Here is a 16,572-nt window from a genome sequence, read left to right as displayed (position 1 = left end):
CCAGACTCGAACATCTTTGTCACAGGTTCTAAGGGCTGTGCTAATCCCTGGGCAGTTTTCAGTGGTGCACTGTTTAACTGGCTCCGAAGAAAATAGAAGGCAAGCAAAGCCCTGATTTGCATCATCTGCCGACTTCGGTGTAAATACTCTCACCGTGGCTGATTTCAAGCCACCAAAGGTAGCTCTCGGCTACAACCGGTTATTTTCCCCATTCTGTTTCATTACTAAACAGGAACTTCTACAGTAAATCTTGCACTGGCCCTAAAGAACTCACAAAGATTTTTAACCTTTTTTCCAAGGTGACAGTCTTCAGGGGTATTTCTCTTTTATGTGATTACTTCAGACAATTTGGTGAAGTTCTAAACTGTAGCAACATCTGCACCCTATGCTTTTCATGATGAGTTTGCAACTTTAGATTCTCTGCTGAGAGAGTTTTCTGAAGTCACTTGGATCTCATTTATTTTTCCCTCTACTCATCTTTTTGCCTCAATTTAGTACAAATCTCACAGAAAGAAAAAGGGGGGAGGGAGAAGGAAATGTAATTACATTTCTTTGAATTATTTTCTGTAAGTGATAATGTATAAATTCATCATTTAAATTTTTTGGAAGATGTTTTGGGCTAAGGTTGGAGAATCCTACCTGGAGAGAACACCAGCTTCCAAATGAAATGCAGACAGGAATCCGGTCTCTGTCTTCCACATCTGCTGGAGATTATTCCTTTAAGGTTAGATCATGATATTAATTCACATTACCTGATCAGTAAGAACATCTTCTGAAGGCTTTCTTCATAGCACCAGTCTTTTAGACTTAGTCTTTTAGAAAACTGTTATTTTCTCATTCCATGATGCCAGAAATGATAATCATTGCTGCAGTTCCAGCACTTTTTAATAATCAGGATAATTTTGAGAGCAGAAAACTCTTATGTGATTTTCCCATTTGTTTTCTGATTAATATAATTGGAGCTTTGTTATTCAAATGCTTTAATAAGAATATATTTGGAACAAAAGGCATCGTGTATTGAAAATATATTTGAAATGAAAGGCATCATGTATAGAAAATAAATGACTAAAGTAGTATATATTCTATGGCTAGTTCTCACTGGTTATAAGTAAATTTAAAATTTGTGAACTACCTCTTTTTGTATTATGTGTGTAAATTGTTCTTTAATTTGCAATTTTTGAGGAAATATTTTATTTAGGGTAAGAGGAATGTGATCTCTGCTCTAAACTTTTATTATATTATTGGTGTAAGTGAATACAGTAGTTAAGAATGGGTACTATCTCCCAAGCAACCAAAGAATTCAATTAGTGATTTTAAAATAATTTAGAAAAGTTATGCATGTGAGGCGTGGGTCCACTTCAGAGTGAAGTTTCCTAATGTCCATCTTGTGGATTTCATGTGTCATCAAGCCAACATGTCCAACACTGAACTGTCTACACCTCCGAGCCCTTCTTCCCCTGTATCTGCTTCTCCTGCACTTTCCCCCATCTTCCCTATTGGCAGTGAGACTTTTCTAGTTGCTCAGGCCAAATAGTTTGGATTCCTGTCTTCATCTCACACCCTGTATCCAGTCTGTTATGATAATCTGTTGGCTCAACCTTTGAAATATACCCAGAATTTCACCATTTTTTTACCACTTCCCACTGTTACCAACCCTGGTCAAAGGGACCATCCGCGTTCACGTGGACAACTGTAACAGCACCATAACCAGTCTCCCCACGTCCACCCTTGTTTCCCTAAAGCTATTAATGACAGAGCAGCCAAGTGAACCCTTCAAAACATAAGTCACCTTGTTATACTTCTCTGCTCAAAACCCGTCAGTGTCTCCTCGTTTCATACACGGTAAAACCCACGTCCTCACAGTGGCCTCCGAGGCCCCAGAGGATTACACGCCCCGCCTCAGTCTCTGGCTCCCCCTCATTATTCTCCTCCCTCGCCGTGCCGACCACACCGCGCGTCCTGTGCCCCATCAGATGAGCCAGGTGTGGTCCTCTCAGGTGCTGGGCACGGGCAAGTTCTCCCGCCTGACCGCTCGTCCTCCACACCCCAACTCCCACGCCTCCTTCAAGTCTGCTCAGATGGCCCTCCTCAGTAAGGCCTACAGTAACCTGCTCAGCTTTACAAGCAACCCATCCCCACCCCACATGCCCAGGCTCTCTCCCTTTCCCACTGTAGTTACAGCCAAAGGCACTACAAACTCCTCAGCACTCGTATTTAACTCTTACAGACAACCCTATGGAGGAGGTATGAACTCTTGTTACCATTTTACAGATGAGAAACTAAGCTTTACAGATGTTAATTATTTGTTGTTTATCATAATCTCCCACCATAGAATGCCCTCCAGGAGGACAAGGAGTTTTGTCAGTTTTACTGTTGATCCAGTGCCTAGAACCATGCCTAGCAAAGATAGACACTTAATATTTGTTGAATGAATAACCCTCCCTCCAAATAAAAAAAACAAAACAGGATCCATTATAGTATTGAGGCTTCCCTGGTGGCTCAGATGGTAAAGAATCTGCCTGCAATGTGGGAGACCCAGGTTCAGTCCCTGGGTTGGGAAGATGCCCTGGAGAAGGAAATGGCAACCCACTCCAGTATTCTTGCCTGGAGAATCCCATGGACAGAGCAGCCTGGCGGGCTACAGTCCATGGGGTCGCAACGAGTTGGACATGACTGAGCGACCAACGTGATAAAGTGTTACTCTGTATTTTATCACTTAATGTTACCATCATTTCAGAAAGTTAGGACATTTTTATACTCAAAATGAAGGAAGGTTATAACTTCAGAAACAGCTCTAATATTTGAAGAAATTTAACTTTAGGAGAACCTTACTACATTGTCTTTTTCTCATTCTAACATAAGACACTTTGTCACAGGTGGGCACAGATCCAAAGACCATTTGGGGGAAATCGCCAGTCTATAGGAAAACACGTGGCTTCCTTAAGTACGTGCTCTTTATAGAAAGCAATATTCTAATTCCCGAGATGGGAGGGGACCGAGGATCGACATGTAATGTGTGTAAGGCTTCAGACATGCAACTGATTTAACAAGAAAACAATATAACCTCTTAATATCAGTTTTCTCCTCTCACATGGGAACAGTATCAGCTGCCTTACCCACCTGTCACAGTCAAAGCAAGGAATAAACACAAAAACCAAGCTTTATAAAGCATATAATGATAACAGCTAACATTTAATGGATGCTTCCTTTATGCCAGACACTCTTCTAAGCACTTTATCTGTATTAACTCTCTTAATCCTTATAAACAACTCTGTGAGGTAGGCTCTACTATTGTCTCCATTTTACAAATGAGGAGGAGACTTGAGGCTTAGCAAAGTTAAGTAATTTGTCCAGGTCACACATGAAGTAAAGCAGCTTGCTGAAATTTAAAACAAGACTGAACCCAGAGTTTTGAGTTGATCACTAGACTACCGTGCCTCTTGCTATACAAACCAGACTGCTTTTCTGTACACCTCTCGTATACCTGTAGAGTTACAATCCAGCAGGTGAAGAAGGAGGCTAACAGCCTGCAAAAAGACAACACAGTGACTTCAGTTGACAAGAGTTCTATGAGTAAAACCTAAGTGAGTGCTAGAATGAACACGGACTGTGGTTTAGTGGGATTAGTCTAGAACTGCTTTGTGGCAGAGGGAATTCTGACCATAATTTGGAAAGAAGGGAGAACATGGCATTGAGGAGACAGATCATGTTGCAGGTGGAGAGAACGCTATACAGACAAGCCATTAAGAGAAATGCAGGAGACAGTGATGTGTCTACATGATGCCAAAACATCTGGTCAATTCAGTTTAAAAAAAAAAAAAACTCTATCAGCATAGATTTCTTCAGTCAATCCAGATGTTTGGCGTCTTGTAGACAAAACATCCAGATGATTAACTGAAGATTTGACAGAGTTGACTGAATTAACCAGATGTTGTAGCATTGTATAGACATGGTGTCAGGACATTTGTTTGGCTGGAGTGGGGTCCAGCTGTCAAGGAGATAATGGTCTGGGCAATGAGAGAGGACCTGGAGGTTGCATTTGATGCAATTGGGAGCTGCTGGAAGAGGCGTGTGATGGAAAGGATGCTTAAGGAAGAGGATTCTAACAACCACGTGAAGAAAAAAATATGGTGAGAGGAAAAGCCGTAGACAGGAAAGAGGATGTGAGTAGAGTGCAGGTGTGTGTGAGGTAATTAGAGCCTGGACCAGAATCAGGCTGGGGAAAGCAACAGGAAGGAGCGGATCTGAAAAACATTACAGAAAAAGAACAGGAAGTCACGATGGGCTAGATGAGGGAGTGAAGCTGCACATCAGCCCGAAGCTGGGAGCCTCCAGGCCTGGGAAAGCAGCTGCCGTCAGCCTCCCCACAGCAGTAAACCAGGACGGAATCCCCGGGAGACCTCCCCCACGAACCTCCACCCAGAGGCCAGGGTCAGGCCCACAGGCGGAGGGAACCTGGTTGGAGACCACAAACACAACTCTTATGTAAGGTTCCCTATCCCTTTTAGAGCCACCTAAATTGATTTTCCTTCAAATCCAGTTTCATGCAAGGATTGAGAATGCTAGATTAAGACTGTTAGGTAGACACAACTTCAGCAAAAAAAGACAATACTTTGATGTAGTTTGCCTTTATACAGTATATCATGTAAACTAAAATCTATAGAGGTATGACTAAATTAGATGAGATTAAGAACAATTATAAATATAGTACCTATAGTACCTAGTTAGCATTATAAAAGCCTGTTAACAGGCACAATTAATGGCTGAATTCAAGAATTTATATATCTTTTGAAATCCTTAATTTATGAAACCTCAGAACATTGACTCTTAGTTTGGATATTCTGCAGATTTTTTTAAATTCCAAATATCTTATTCGACAAGAATCAAGTTTATATTTATCTCTGCTGCTCCTGCTGCTAAGTCGCTTCAGTCACGTCCGCCTCTGTGTGACCCCAAAGACGGCAGCCCACTAGGCTCCTCTGTCCTTGGGATACTCCAGGCAAGAATACTGGAGTGGGTTGCCATTTCCTTCTCCATATTTATCTCTAAAGAGTCACAAATTCTAAATTACTAGGATTCAAACTATGGTAACTGTGATAGTGTGCTCCTATTTATTTTAAAAAATTCCAAATATTCATGGTTTTGAAAATTTGTAGTTTCACATGTTTTCAGCCCCAGGTTTATCAGCCCACCCAAACAGTGCATGCCCTTTACAAAAACACCCAGGATTTCTTCAACTGTTTCCTTGTTCATTTCAGGAGGCAAGAAATCATCAACAGAGGTTTGTTGTTGTTCAGTCGCTCAGTCGTGTCCGACTCTTTGCAACCCCACGGACTGCAGCACGCCAGCCCTCCCTGTCCCTCACCATCTGCCGGAGCTTGCTCAAACCCATGTCCATTGAATTGGTGATGCCATCCAACCATCTCATCCTCTGCCGTCTCCCTCTCCTCCCGCCTGTCAACAGAGGTTACTCTCTGTTTGTTCATGGTTTGGAACAAAACCGAGAATTTCTCTCATTTTTCTTTCCCTCTCTCTCCCCTCCCATCTCTCCTTCCTCCTTCCCCCACCAGAGAAGCAGCACAGAATGTGAGACCATAAACATATTGATGAGTTCCAAATCACCATGGGGGAGGTGGAAGGGTCAGGAAACTTGTTAAAATCAATTTCCCAGGCCTCAGAAATGACAAGTCTGTTGATCTGGGGTGGGAGCCCAAGCATCTGTTGCTTTTTCTGTTAGATTTTTAACAAACTTCCCCAACAATTCTGATGCCTGTTTCCTGAAAATCAGACTTAGATGCTGCCCTAAAGCATAAAGCTAGAGCATGAAATGCATCTATTGGAAATGCAAATTTAAAATGGTAAAACATAGATTACATTTTTTAATTACATATCCCTTAGTCCTTCCTTTATGTAATAAGTGCCTAAGTAAATTCACTGTGTTCTAAGATATGCAGAATGTTTCACAGAAACTGCATAAAGTCAAGCAGACCTATGCAATCAAGCTAGAAGTGCAGAAGACAAATAGGACAGCTTGTCTCTTCTCAGTTCACAGCAGTGGCCACGACAGCCCTTCCCGAACACAATGTGTACATGATGGGAAATATAATTAATGATCTTGGTAAGTCTTTCTAGTGCTCCAAGGCTGAGTAACTTATCAGATAGAAAAAACAGTTGAGTTCACTCAAACAATGGGTGATTTATCCAGGTGTGTTTGAATATAACCTTCCCACAGCCATCTTTTTGTAAGAAATACTTCAAAGTTAGTAGATAGCAAACTAGTTATTCAAAAAGTTAATCAGTGAAATATCCCCCATCATAACATCAAGATTAGAGTGTTTGTTCTCTACATATAATCCCTTAGGTATCCTTTTCTGGCAGTACTAAATCTGCTACAAGAAATATTAGTGGATTTTTTTTTTCCTGGTACTATGGCTTCATTTGCCTTAAGCTCAACTCACTCTCAGAAATCTTTTCCCCAAGGATATAGGAATGAGAATAAATTGGGAGAACCTTATTAGGGTCCCTTCATTACCTAAGGTGTAACAATTAAAGGTCACATTTACTTTTATTGTGCTTTGAATGATGCTTTGGAAACAATCAAGGGTTTCATATGTAACTCAAGTAGTTTTGACTTGAGTAGTGATGCTTTCCCACTTCGCATTCTCCTGCCACTTTCAAATCTCATCTGCAACCACGGGGAATGGGAGAGAGTTAAGACAAGCTAGGATTACAAAAGCAAACCCTTAGGAACTTTGAGAATATAAAAAGCCCTTGCCTTCTGATACAGGTTAAAATGAAGATTCATTTCCAAAGATCTTCTTTTATCCCACGGCATATGCTCTAGAGCCTGAGCATCTGCCTCTACATCCTCTGATCAAAGAAGAAAACTTTCCTTTGCTTCTAAACCAAACCTGGTCTCTTTCTATTGGTTCAAACAACACTGAGGGGTGGGCGGAGGACCCTTGCTGGGGCTTGACTTCACAGGGTTTATACCCCCACTGTCTTGGAACTCTCTCCTCTCACCTCTTAATCCTGACTCTCCCTTTCCTACCAGCAATTCTTGTCCTGCTCCTCTTTTTTTTTTTTTTTTTTGATCTCTGATCTTAGATGCTGGCTCTGAGGAACCTGGTCAATACTCCCTGAGATAAAATGGCCTTCAGCGCCAAGGCATTTAACAGGTGGAAGCTAAAAGTGCCGCCTGCTCCACATGACTTAGCCTTTACCACCTCACTTTCCTACCGCGAATACTCATCAAACACTTGTCTTCCTGTAAAACTTGTGGCACAAGCTAGCCGATTTAGTGACAAGACAGTAACATGACTTGGGCCATCTGATGGTCCGTCTCACCTGCAGAGGCCCATGGCTTGTTCAAGAAATAGATCTGCCTGGAAGTTCAGACTCTACAATAACTAAAGAGGCCTCTGAGCATCACCGTTCGGGACCACAGCCCTCTGCCTCTGGCCCCCAACCACCTGCAGCACTTTGAGGAAGATGGTTTTTCACCAGGCCTACAATTTCATGGCCACCCAGTAAAAAGTGGAACAAAGACACTCTTCCCAGGCCTGTGAGCTATATGAGTAGCCAAAGTGTCTCTCCACAGGCTGGCGATAGTCCCAGGTTTAAGAACAAGGTCCTCATGACCTACTGAGCTGGGAGAAGATCGTGTTCCTGGATAACAAGCTGCCTTTGGCTTCTGGGTGAACCCTCTCTGTAGGTATAATGTGAAAATGTGTTCAGTGCCTCTCTTCAAAGAAAACCTCCTCTCTGCTGACAAGGGTTAGTAATATGCTAAAATGGTACACTTACTTCTCTCTCTTTCTCCTTTAAATATCCAAGACACTTAGTGTCTCCTGAGGTTTGCTAGTTAATAATGGGGCTTTTCCCCCCCTGACAATCCCATCAAGTATCACCTGAAGAAGGGCTAGCCATTTCAAAATCCACAGTAACCAAAGAATTCTTCTAGCACCTGCATGCACCTGAATGCAGTTCCTCTTGCCTGCTATCCCACATTATCCTTACTGCTTTTAAGTAAAATATCTCCTACCAATAGGGGAAAAAATTTTGTTTTTCTACAAGTGCAGTTTTTCCCAATCATCTTGTGTGCTGGAAGTTAAGTAAAATTGACCTAAAAATGTTACAGCACCTTCAAGAACAAAAAAGGTTTTTTTCCCCTCTCTGTCTCATCCAATATGACGGGGCCAAGTTTGACATTCCCAGAGTATTTAAAATACAAGGCTAAAATATAACCTTGGTGGTCATTGGCCTAACAAGAGTCTGGTTAAATTTAAGGAAACTGCTTCCAGGATACGACTTAGATGCTTCAGAATTTGTTGGAATGTGGTCAACAAAAAAATAAAATTTCAAATCCCAGTTTATTTGCTTGAAGGACCTCCATGAGGTAGACTCTATACAAGAAACAATTCCATCGTCCAGAGTGAATATTCACTCCTTTTTTTTTTTCCCAGTCAGGAGTTTGGAAGAAGCCAGCAGGCAATGTAATCATTTGGTAACATCCTTCCCACTGCCAAGATGGATTAATGCTGGGAGATCTTACAACTGGTGAGTAATCGGTAGTACTTACAGACCCTTCATGATCCCCAAGGTGTGATTATTTTCCTACATGGGTTTCTGTCCTCATTCTCCAAAGGGTGCTTCTTCATTTCCTTTGCTCTCCCCCCTCTGGACTCTCAAGCCCATGTCACAAGTATGGCATGCTCTCCAAGTCACTGCTGACTTCCTTCTCAAACCAAGATGGTGAGCACTTTAGAGACACTGCTAAAATGTGAAGGCTATATTATCAAAGTTATACCGGTTTCCTTTTAAGTGATTCTGGAAAGGTATGAATAGTTGTTTATTAAAATTTAGAACCTAAGCATCCTCTGGTTCCACTGGTTTGGTTTATTATGCCCCTTCCTAATACTCAAGCTGATTTGAAGATATCATGGACATACTAAAATCTCACACTATGAAGAACCTAATTGAAACAATAACCCCACTATGAGTTTTCAAAATAAATGTTCTTTGCATCTTTTAGCACTATCATTCATTCTTTAAATTTTGCTCACCTCCACTACCCCAACTCTTCAACTTATATTCAACTCCCTTCTTGGACTAAAAAGGCCTCTGAAAAGGGAAATGAAATCTGATATCAAAAGAACTCACATTCGGGAATCAAACAGCCTAAAGGTCAAGCTCTGTCTCTGCCACCAACCAGCTGGGAATCCTTAGATGATTCACCTAATTGCTCTGAGCTTTGGTTTCCTCATCTGCAATTTGGACATACAGTTTACCTCAAAAGACGGATGGTTCTTTGACCTGAGCCAAACTCCTTTCCTTTAGGCTTAGGGACCTGCAAACCTTTGCCTCCTAATCACTCAGGAGGTAGGTACTTTGGTCCTTTTCCCAGATCCCTTCAGCTGAGTCCCAAGTCTTAAAGTCATCCCCAACAGTAAAGCTAATTTTGGAAAACTGGGCTAAATATATCTCCAAAAACTCATTATTTCTGATCAGCAGCCTCACCCCCAGAAACACTGTCACCTAAGCTGAGTGCTAACCCTCATTCATAGTAGCCCACACCATAAACCAGTGGGCCCTGCCTTACCTGATATCAGAATCAGGCAAGAGCTTTGAAAACCACAGACGTCTGCTCCACTCCCAACTCTGGAAGCCCCTATTTTTAAGTTTCCCGGGTAATTCTGATGATAACCTCAGTTTAAGCAGCTCTGATTTTAGCAGCCACCAAACATCCCTATCTTTTCCTCCCACACCTTTGAACTGGGTTATCTCTCCTGATCTACATAAACCCACTGCTACTTCTCCTGAACCCAGTTAGATGTTGACTATGAGCTCCAAACAGGCCACAGGGACTCAAGCTACTGATTATGGCTTAGGAACCCTCCTCCACATCCCCAGCCCCTTGGGTCCAAGAGGCAGAGAAGTCATCACACTTTAGCCAAAGAAATATAATAAAGAAAGCACTGGTGTTGTAGAATCAGTAGCAGCCAGTGTGGAACAATGGATCGAAGTTCAAAGGATTTAAAGGCCTGAGACTCCAACAGTGATCAAAAGCAGATAAACACCCTTTTCCCTGCCAAGGCAATCTAACATGATGCAGCACTGAGTGTGCTGGTGAAGTTCATAAAGCAACCCTAGTGAGACCTCTGTTGTGAGAGAGAGTGTGAGTGAGTGAAAAAGAAACTGAGTGTGTGTGTGAGTGTGAATGAGAGAATGTGTGCGACAGAGTGTGTGAGAAAGAGACTGTGTGTGAGTGAGAGAGTGAGAGACTGTAAGAGAGTGTGAGAAAGAGTGTGAGTGAGAGACAGTGTGTGAGCGTGAGACAGTGTGTGAGAGAGACTGTGTGAGAGAAACAGAAAGAGAGTACATGTGTGAGAGACAGTGTGAGAGTGTGTGAGTAAGTGTGTGAGAGTGAAAAAGCGTGTGTGTGCATGAGACAGTGTGTAAGAGACTGTGTGAGAGAAACTGAGTGAGAAACAGTATGTGTGTGAGAAAGTGTGAATGTGAAAAAGTGTGTGTGAGTGTATGAGTGTGTGTGTGAGTGTGAGTGAGAATGTGAGAGAGTGTGAGCGTGTGAGAGACTGTGAGAATGAGTGTGTGAGAAAGTGTGAGTGAAAATGTGTGTGTGTGCGTGAGACAGTGTGTGAGAGAGACAGTGTGTGTGAGAGAAAGTGAGTGAGAAAGTATGTGTGTGAGAAGAAGTGAGTGTATGAGTGTGTGAGAGTGTGAGTGTGTGTGAGAGAGTGCATGTGTGAATGAGAAAGACAGTGTGTGTGAGAGAGTGTGAGTGAGAGACAGGGAGGGAGGGAGAGGGAAGAAGGAAGAGAGAGGGGAAGAAAGGAAGGAAGGAAGAAAACAAAGATTGTGTCAAGTTGTGATGTGATTAAAGCAAACTGGCAGGGCAATTTGCATTTATGGGCATCTTTCAGGAGTACCAGTGCTGCTCATGTGGACCCCAACTCTATCTCCACTCATCCCCAAGTTCCAGGCACTTGCCTACACCCTGCTCACTGGTGTGTCTCATGGTATGGCTCACAGTTGAACACGTGCCTGATAAACTAGACTACAAACACAGGGTGCGGGAGCTGGGACACTGAGTTGCAGGGCCCCCAGTGGGAGCTCCTTCATGGAAAGGGGAAGTTCATGGAGGAGTCTGCTGTGAGATGAGACGCTGTGAAGGCAAAGGGCGGTGTCCCTCACCCCGTGCTCCGGGGCAGTCTTCCCAGCACTGCCTCCTGAGCAGAGTTCAGCAGCTTCCCACTTAAAATGCCTCAAGCCCTTTGCTTGACTGGCCTGAAAAGAGTGTGTCACCTCACCCGGAATTCTTTTCAGAAGATTTTACAAAGCCATTCATAAGAACGACATACTTCACTGTCTGATGACTTTACTGACATCTCAGAACCCCCAGAGTCCTTTGATCACTTTTCTCCCAGAGGACATAGCTTTTTAGCAAGACCAGTGTGAGGACCATCTCCAAGGAAAACAGTCAGCATCCAAGGCTCACCATCCCTTAGCAAGCCGCTCCAGGCATCGGCCGGCAGCCCTGTTCCACGATGCTGCTGGTGCCCATTCTGTTTTTGCTGCGGTGGCTCCCCGCAAGGGCTCCTGGGGAACACAGGCCTGCACCCTGACTCTGGATCCTAGAGCCCGGCCATCCTCCAGCAACTGGCTAACGGAGCGGGCTAATGGTTGGAAATCGTTAAAACAATTTTAATAAAAATAAAGTCATGAATGATATGGAACTCTAATACAGATCTCATTAAAACAGGTAGCTATAAAACTCTATACTTTAAGAATGGCTTCTCTCTCCAAGTGAATTCCAGTTACGGTCCAGGATTTAATTTACCCTTTGGGGCTCTGATACTACTGCAGATGGTGGCCAAACCATTGTCTCAGCACCGTGGTGATGGTCAAGAACTGTCGCAGCACAGAGCAAACCTGCCTGGCGGGAGGGAGCAGGTGGCAGGCCAGGGGCCTGCGGGCTGTTGCGCATGCGCCCCCGCAGAGTCCGCCGGAGGCGAGGGCGTGGCCGTCCGGACGGCGGCCCCCGCAGCGGCGTCTGACATCGCCGTCTGGGGCACCCTCTCATCTCAACCCGACCCGAATTCTTTTCAGGGATTAGTCCTGACTTCGTGATTAATCGGCGCTTTCTGGTTTTCCTAGGGTGACGTCATAGGTGCGCAGAGATAAAACAGGCTCCCCTCTGAAGGCTCCGGCGCAGAGCAGGGTCCTGAGGCCCGGAGGCGGTCCTGGGACTCCGCCCCGCCCAGACGGCCGTAGCCAACTCTGCCCTGCGGCCCGGAGAAGCGCTGGGTGCACCGCCACGGAGCCTCTGCTCTTTATTGCTTTGGCCCACTGGTTCAATGCAAAAGTTCAAGACTTTCTGTGTTTTTCATAGTTATAAAAGTAGGACATGCTCATTTCAAAAGCTGGAAAATTATAAAAGAGAAAGGTAATCAACAGCTCACCCTGCGGGCTCCATCTCTGTTCATTTTGATGCACTTCTTTCCAGCCTTTTTTGTCTTTCTTTGCAATAGATTTTCAGGTGTTAAAACACTGCCCAGCTGCAGTCGTGTTATAAGGAAATAATTCTGAATCTTTTAAAACTTAATGTGGGAGGAGATACATTGCATGTGCTTGGATTAGCCAACATTTCTGTAAAGCTCCTTTAGAACCTCCTTAGTGGATGTACTCTCAGAGACGAAAATGTTATTTCTATTTATGGACATCTAGGACAGGGCTTCCCTCCTAGCTCAGTTGGTAAAGTATCTGCCTGCAATGAAGGAGACCTGGGTTCAATTCCTGGGTCGGGAAGATCCCCTGGAGAAGGAAATGGCAACCCACTCCAGTATTCTTGCCTGGAGAATCCCATGGGCAGAGGAGCCTGACAGGCTACCGTCCGCGGGGTCACAAGAGTCGGACACGACTTAGTGACTAAGCCACCACCACGATATTTCCATTTTTTACTGGAATCTAGGTAACAGGTAGACCAGCCTTGCAGCCTTTCTCATGTTTGCCTGGGATTGGTTTTTGGTGAAACATACAAACCCCAACTAAGAATTTCATCCAGTGTATGTTAGAGAGAGAACTTGAACTTGAACTTCTGCCCTTTACTGTATTGCTGAGGGTGGGGAACCAAGGTGGGGGCTGGCTGCAGGATGAGCTTTCTGTGTCTGTGAAGTCACAGGAGGTCACAGGGCTTTGCAATGGAGATGGAGGCTGGCGACAGAAGAGGATGCACTCTCCACTCAGCTGAGAAAGAGAGGTCAAGAAGAAGGTAGCAATCTGGCAACTATGGTAAAACTCCCTGTGAAGATAAGGGCTTAATTATTTTTTGTTGTTCAGTCGCTAATTCCTGTCCGACTCTTTGTGACCCCATGGACTGCAGCATGCCAGGTTTCCCTGTCCTTCACTATCTCCCAGAGTTTGCTCAGACTTATGTCCATTGAGTCAGTGATGCCATCCAACCATCTCATCCTCTGTCGCCCCCTTCTCCTCCCACCTTCAATCTTTCCCAGCATCAGCATCTTTTCCAGTGAGTCAGCTCTTCACATCAGGTGGCCAAAGTATTGGAGTTTCAGCATCAGTCCTTCCAATGAATATTCAGGGTTGATTTCCTTTAGAATTGACTGGTTTGATCTCCTTGCTATCCAAGGGACTCTCAAAAGTCTTCAACACCACAGTTTGAAAGCGTCAATTCTTCGGTGCTCAGCTTTCTTTTAAGGTCCAGCTTTCACATCCCTACATGACTACTGGAAAAACCACAGCTTTGACTATACAGACCTTTGTTTGCAAAGTGACGTCTCTGCTTTTTAATACGCTGTCTAGGTTTGTCATGGCTTTTCTTTCAGGGAGCAAGCATCTTTTGATTAATTTTTTTCACTGTTCCCCCCCCCCCCCAATTATTTTTATTAGTTGGAGGTTAATTACTTTATAATATTGTAGTGGTTTTTGCCATACATTGACATGAATCAGCCATGGAGTTACATGTGTTCCCCATCCTGAACCCCCTCCCACCTCCCTCCCCATCCCATCCCTCTGGGTCATCCCAGTGCACCAGCCCTGAGCATTTATCTCATACATCCAACCTGGACTGGTAATCTGTTTCACACTTGATAATATACATGTTTCGATGCTGTTCTCTCAGATTTGATTATTTTTAGAACATTGTTATTAAACGATCTATTTTAATTCTGTTGGTCACAAGCTCCAATGTATTATTTCGGAAAACTTGTCTCTTTCTATTAAAAAAATTAATAAAATCAAAGGAAAAAAAAAGGAGGGAGAACTAGGTCTGAGTGAAGGGAGAGAATCACCACTTGCATTTACTGCCCTGCTGTGATCTGCCCTCTGGAAAGTCCCTGCTCCATTTTATGAGAGACTGGTGTAATGTTTTTGTAAGATCCAGATAGCTGGGATAAGCAGAACCTGTGAGCCATCCAAAACTTCTCTGTGGGCTCCTGCATAAGCCTACTTCTATTTTACCTCCTGCAAATCACCTTGTCTGCAAGTTGTGATAGGAGAAGGGAACAGTGGGAGAAAGGCTGGCAGCTGGAGAGTAAATTCAGTTTCCCAGGGCCTTTTCTTCCAGATCTTACACACTCTGTCACTTGTCAGTCTAGTTAGTAAATGTGCACACCATTCTACTAGTTGTGTGAGTGACCAGAACACTGTGGGTCCCAGCTGTGCTTGGTCATGACTGTCTGTAACCCAAAGGAAAGCCAGGAACAGCCCTGGCTTTCCCCTCTCCCTCTTTGCTTGGTCTGGGGATGCTTTCCCTTTAGGAGAGAGCTCTGTCTCCAGTGTGGTCAGCTTCCTCAATGCTATCTCTAAGAGGGAAGCTAGACTGACCAACTGGCAGCATTAAGACAAACCACCATGGTACTTGCCCGGAGAGGAGAGGAGAACCAGCCTTCTGGAAAACACTCCAGACCTGCCTGCCAACAGCACACCCACCAGCTCCCAGATCTCAAAATCTGGTCCTCTTTTAGTATCCAGGGATTTTCAAAGCTTCCATTTCTGGAGGATGGTTTCCTTTTTGCTGTCTGGCTCTCACAGGACTAGGGAAAAGCCAGCTCCTTCACAGTTACTCCTCATCATGTCCAGTGAGGTCAGTCCCTCTTGGCCTGGGCTCTCAGCATCTTTCTCCAAGTCACAACATTCTCTAGGCACTTGCTGACCCTGCTGTGTTCTGCCTGTTAAAAGGTCACCTGCGTTTTGAATTCTTTCCACTCTCCTCCCAGTTATTTGTGATAGCCTCTTAGAAGCTTAAAAATAACATTTATTTCCCTGGTGGTTTTGTATATTTCCATTTGGCAAACTCTATTTTGTTCCATGTGTTTCTAAGGGAACAGAAACCAAAATGGTTTATGTCCTACTTCCTACACTGGCCTGACTGATGTTGTCAGACTGGGATTGTCCTTCAGCCAGAGTGGGTACTCCCAACCATAAGCTGGACCTTGATGCAGAAACTATATAAACTACAAAGACAATGGACATTGTTCGGCTGTTGGGAAAACTACTTCATTGTACTTCCTTTAATCAAGCAGTTAATTATTTAATAGATAGATTCAAGCCACTTTGCATGGATATGACAATATAAAAGTGGGTTATACCAAGATACTGTGGTTGTGAATTCATTATTAAAACTGAGGGCAATATCAGACATCAAAATGGAAAGCAGCAGTTACCAGGAGAGGTACACTGGGGGACTTCTGGGGAAAGAAAATGTGCTGGAAATAATCTATTTGAAGATGTGGGTGAATTATATGAGTGTGCTCACTTGTGAAAATCCAGTGAGCTCTGTAATTTATGATCGCGTTTTTCTGCATGTATGTTCTACCCCAACAAAAAGCTGACTTACAATAAACAGACAAACTGAGGGCTTTGGTTGCGGTAGGCAATTAAAGGAATGAGGACAACTGTTCTTTCACTTGACGTGTATTGTTTTGGTGCTCACACAGTGCTCGGTGGGAAACACAGACTTAGTACGAATTACAGAAATGAAAAAGTTAGTGGCCACGGGGCCTGACTTCAGGGAGTTTACAGTTATGAGTCAGTTACAATATAAATGAAAGTGCTCAGTGTATATACCAATGATGCTAATTAGTCGTGGCAAATGCACCATAGTAATGTAGAATGTAGACGTTAAGGGAAACTAGCTAAGAGGAATACGGATGCCCTATACAGTTCTCACAACTTCTCTGTAAATCTAATCCTATTCTGTGTTTAAATTTTTATTTTAAAAATATGCAATGCCATGAGAATGACTGGAAGGAAGAGATTATTTTTGTACTAAGGGCATCAGAGATGACTTTGTAGAAGAAAAGATGTGATTACTTTAAAGGAAGAATAGGCTCATAATCAAGGAAACTGGGGAAGAAGTTAACTGACAGGTGAAAAATGATACAAGCAACTCTGGAGTTGGATCGGGGGCTTCCCTGGCAGTCCAGTGGTTAAGACTCTGTGTTTCCAATGCAGAGTGTGCAGATTCAATCCCTAGTTGGGAAACCAAGCCATGTGGCCAAAAAAAGTAAAAATTAAGTAAATTAAGCAAAA

At 43.6% G+C, this 16,572-nt stretch overlaps 1 protein-coding gene across 2 annotated transcripts in view; it reads left to right on the top strand.

Moving 5' to 3' along the window:
• Positions 1 to 13,460, top strand: part of CWC27 (CWC27 spliceosome associated cyclophilin) — a 245,543-nt gene extending 232,083 nt beyond the window's left edge. The window contains exons 14-16 of one of the 2 annotated variants that reach the window (XR_006337842.1): positions 5,259 to 7,776; positions 8,466 to 8,559; positions 12,178 to 13,460. Coding sequence is in view for 1 of the 2 variants with exons in the window: in XM_043887741.1 (XP_043743676.1) it covers positions 5,259 to 5,409 (151 nt within the window). In the remaining variant the exon portion in view is untranslated. Of the gene's footprint in view, positions 1 to 5,258; positions 8,917 to 12,177 lie in introns of those variants that run through there. The other variant, XM_043887741.1, reaches the window with a different exon arrangement.
• The last annotated feature ends 3,112 nt before the right edge of the window (positions 13,461 to 16,572 follow it).

Source organism: Cervus elaphus, chromosome 25 (genome assembly GCF_910594005.1).
Source record: "Cervus elaphus chromosome 25, mCerEla1.1, whole genome shotgun sequence".
NCBI classification, from domain to species: domain Eukaryota; kingdom Metazoa; phylum Chordata; class Mammalia; order Artiodactyla; family Cervidae; genus Cervus; species Cervus elaphus.
This window is presented reverse-complemented; position numbering and strand designations above follow the sequence as displayed.